Source organism: Seriola lalandi, unplaced genomic scaffold (assembly GCF_002814215.2).
Source record: "Seriola lalandi dorsalis isolate HSWRI2012SDOR001 ecotype SW California unplaced genomic scaffold, Sedor1 jcf7180002052714, whole genome shotgun sequence".
NCBI classification, from domain to species: domain Eukaryota; kingdom Metazoa; phylum Chordata; class Actinopteri; order Carangiformes; family Carangidae; genus Seriola; species Seriola lalandi.
Window position 1 is genome coordinate 4,386 of NW_019523267.1, and position 4,258 is coordinate 8,643.

Sequence of the window (4,258 nt, forward strand, 5' to 3'; positions counted from 1 at the left end):
TTTAATACAATTTTATTTGTTTGTAGCCAAAGAAGAATGGAGGCAAATCCTCTGAAAACATTTAGAGGTGTACTCAGTGTTGCTGTACGCTGTGTGAGAAACACTAGAAAAACAGTGTCACCATAGTGTCACCCCACAGTCAGTGTCTCGTTGAAGCATTTGTGAGTAAAACCAACGCTGGAAAATCCTTCTCACAAAGCTGGTTTTCATGTCGCTCTTGTCTCTCCAACTATTACGATTTCTCCAAATCAGCTATAACATAATATAATGGCAAGAAAAGTAAGTGAACCCCTTGGAATGATCTGTATTTATGTTTAAATGTGGTTTGACCAGTGGCCAGATCTTCCACTAAGTTATAACACTTCTTCTCCATATAGAAACCATTCAAACATTCAAAGCGCAGGTTGGAAAACGTTTGTGAACTCCCAGCGACATCAACAAAAGCTAACCGGAGTCAGGAGTTATCACAGCTGGAGGCCAGTGAATGAAACCAGATTGGAGGTGTGGGTTAGAGCTCCCTTGACTTATAAAAAAAACACTTAAACATTTTGAGTTTTACAAAACACATCTGCTGATGTGAACCTAAGCATAAAGCTGAAAGGCGTACAGAGTGATCTCAGAGTTTGGATCTTTATCAGACCAGTCAGACAAACTGTCTGTGAATGGAGATGATTCAGTTCTGTGGCTGCTCTCCCTGGAAGTGGACGTGCAGCTAAGATGACGGAAAGAAGGAAAGAAGCTCAGAGTCACAGCTAAAGGCTTAAAGGAATCATCGGAGCTGGTTAACATCTCTGTTCGTGAGTCAAACATACAGACATCCCAGAGCTCGTTGTTCACCACAGCTGAAGCTGCTGTTCTCCAAAAAAGGAAAAATAAAAATCCCTGAAGTCCCTGAAGTTCAGGCCAAAAAGCATCTTGACACTCCACAACACAACTAAGAAAATGTTCTGTGGACTGATGAAACTGAGGCTGACTTGTTTACATACCAACATGATGTCAGGGTGTCCATCACCTGCTGAAGCTCGGTACAAACTGTGTGATGCATCAGAGCAATGGCCAAAAACTTCAAAGTAAAGCTACGACAGACGAAGAAAATCCACCTTCTGCAGTGGCCCAGTCTGAGCACAGACCTCAGTCCAGTAGAGACGCTGTGGACTGAGCTGAAGAGAAACCGCTCACACAGACATCCTGAGAATCTGTCTGAGCTGAAGCAGCTCTATAATGAACAACGGCCCAAACTTCCTGAACAGTGTGCAGCTCTGATCAGCAGCTACTGGAAGAGCTGGTTTCAGGTTATTGGAGGTTCGACCAGTTATTAACTCCAAGGGTCCGCTCACTTGTTCCACCAGCACTGTGAATGTTCAATGGGTGTGTTCAATAAGGATAAAGGCAGAAAAGATTATAATTGTTGTGTTTGTCTTTAGTTGTGACTTAGATGAAGATCAGATTTTATCATTAATCAATGCAGAAAACCAGATAAGTCCAGAGGATTCACATCGTTTTTCTTGCCACTGTCATTAACATTCAGTAAAAGTTCTGATTTGCATCCACCTGCTCAATTTTGAAGTCAAACTCATTGTGAGAGCACTGTGGTTGGACCTGGTGAGCAACTAGGTTTTAACGTTATTATGAAGGCAACATTGGATCACACACATATAAACTTAAATCCTTTCACATGGTCTACAGACAAATCTTCACTCACCCCTGACCAATCTTTTCATATCGTGTGTACTTCTTCTTAGGATCTCCGATGCTGACGATGGTTCCTGTGAACCACAAACAATCACACAGGGAGTTATGAGGAAACAGCACATTAATGTGACAGAAATGAATGTATCGTTTAGTCAATGGTTTTATAAGATGAATGTTTTACTCAGTTTGTCCATGATCTCCTCGTCAGACATCTTGCCCTTCTTCTTTTGCCTGTCTGCAGCTTTGGAGGCAACATCTCCGTCTGGACAGGTGCTTGGAGCAGGGATGGGGTCGATGACAGAGCGAGTGTACACCTGTGCAACACACCAAAACAATAAGACGTAAGTCAGTATGAAGCTCGTCTGATCATTTTACAATCCCAAACATAATTATTATGATGTCAACCTGTGAAAGGTCACTTACACTCTTTGTGTGTTCTGGTCGTGGTGCCACAATGGGAGGAGGAGCTTCATCATCGTCATCATCATCAATGTCTTTGATATTTGGAGATGAGGGTTCGGTGCCTTTTTTAACAGGCTAATTCAGAATAAAGGAAAAGTTAGTACAATGTTAAGACAAAACATAGTACATACAAAACTTTTTTAAAAAGTCTTGAAATACTTACAGACTGAGGTCCTGGAGTGAATGCATCTTTTTCTGTGAATGTTTAAGAGTTTTAAAAAAAAGAAGTTTATAACTACATCTAGTCACAGATTAAAGCAGGTATTCATAAAGGGCTGCATTTCAGGTCTAACACATGTCTGTATTGACAACTGTATTGTCCTGTCACTGTAATACATGAGGTAATATTGATCAAATTCCTCCCGACAAAAGGGGAAATTAATTTCAGGCAATAATTAACTTATATTTGCAAAAATGGTGGAGTTTTTCATTTTTAATGGCACAACCTCGCAACTTTGAATTTAACAAATTAACATCAATTCATAATACAACGTATGTAACAATGCAGAACTTAAATCCACTGTCCAACTCACCAGAAGATGAGAAGCTGAGGTACTTCTGACGACCGTTGCCCGTAGAGTCGTAGAACTTAAGAACGTCAAGCACGGCCTGTGGGTTTTTCTTCTGCTCTGACTTGGTGATGTTTGAGGTCTGGAGTAGTCGAGCCCATTGCTCCGGCATACCCTGTGTATGACAGATATTTGACAAAATGGTGCAGAGCAAGATGTGATGTAAATGTGTCTACAGTCAAGTGTCAAAAAGCAGGAAACTACATATGTGAGAACTCACAGTGAACTCCCCCGTGACAGCATCAAACCCAACGTGGATGGTGTGTTCGAAATCTGAAGGTGGTGAGATCTCTGGTCGCTCTTTGTCTTTGTCTTTCTTTCTGCCGCCTGAAATTACACGACAACACTCAGACTGATAACAACTTCAAAGTCAAATGTTTTTTCTGTTTGTGGTGCCAGAATCTTCATCTCACCTTTTTCAGCCCCAGAGAAGATTGAGATGATCTTGTTGCGAGGTTTCCTCTCTTCAGGCACAGAAGGCAGCGGCTTGGAGCTGTGGTTGGCTGAGAGTGAGTCTTTTCCAGAGCTGGTGCTGAAGATGGTGCTGCTCATTCTGACTGGAGGGGCAGGGGGTTTATCCTCAGGGTCTCCGTTATCACACATTGCCTATAATGTTTTTTGTGAGACTCACGGGGCTGACAGGGATCAGGGGAACACAGCGGGCGAGGATGGACAGGGTGGAAAACAAGAGAGGGAGCGAGGCAGCGCTCACATCAGCATGAGGCACAGGTGCGCTCATGCACTACAGGAGGATGATGGCACCAGAGCAAACAGGAAGCACTAGGTCGTACCTGGAAGAAAACCAGACATTCATTAGACCATAAACATAATGTAAATAGGTCACAAATAGAGCAAGGTGATGGATAATTAACAACTACTAGCGATTAAAATTGAGAAATGTGTCCAAGAGGGTGACTGGACTGAAGCATAGTGGAAATGCCTGTACCAACAAACACATTAGGTTAATATCTAACTAACGGTGGGGGCGAGAGCAGAGACTAAAACGTTTAAAGTTGACAGAGATAAACAACGTTGTCCCCTCCGAGATTCCTGTATTAGTCAGATAAGTGCTGGCAGCATTTTTAAGCTACGTACTTTGTTTTGTGGTGTCTGGAGGAGACTAACAGAGGAGCCCAGATGAGATAAAAGAATAATGCAAGTTGCTTTTCCACCCGGTGCGCTTCATACACACATGAAAAGCTGACACTTCGTAGCTTCTTGCTAAAATAAAATATGTCCACATATCGACTTTTAGCCCATTATTTCCCCCCCATATAACGGGTTTTTCTCCCCTAATGCCTGCTCAAAAGTGCCCTTCAAATGTGTAACAACCGGGGCGGCTAGCAAGCTAACGCTAGCATCGACTCCTTGGCCAACAAGTGTGCTAGCTATACGCTACCGTTAGCATGGTAAGCTATACTTAGCTATACTAACAGATGAGCGCTCAGCGTTCAGCTAACGCTAACTAGCCTGACGACAAAAAGTTATGGGGTTTCCCCTTAAGAAAATAACATCGCCAAGATTTGCGACTCAGA

The 4,258-nt window shown here is 42.6% G+C and overlaps 1 protein-coding gene across 1 annotated transcript in view; it reads right to left on the reverse strand.

The window, feature by feature from the left end:
• Positions 1–4,154, reverse strand: part of LOC111650706 (serine/threonine-protein kinase PAK 2-like) — a 7,141-nt gene extending 2,987 nt beyond the window's left edge. The window contains exons 1-8 of the mRNA XM_087172426.1: positions 3,819–4,154; positions 3,137–3,514; positions 2,944–3,050; positions 2,688–2,838; positions 2,318–2,349; positions 2,116–2,229; positions 1,874–2,006; positions 1,703–1,766 (exon numbers count right to left, since the gene is read on the reverse strand). Coding sequence (XP_087028552.1) covers positions 1,703–1,766; positions 1,874–2,006; positions 2,116–2,229; positions 2,318–2,349; positions 2,688–2,838; positions 2,944–3,050; positions 3,137–3,326 — 791 coding nt within the window. The 5' untranslated portion in view covers positions 3,327–3,514; positions 3,819–4,154. The remainder of the gene's footprint in view (positions 1–1,702; positions 1,767–1,873; positions 2,007–2,115; positions 2,230–2,317; positions 2,350–2,687; positions 2,839–2,943; positions 3,051–3,136; positions 3,515–3,818) is intronic.
• Between the last annotated feature and the right edge of the window lie 104 nt (positions 4,155–4,258).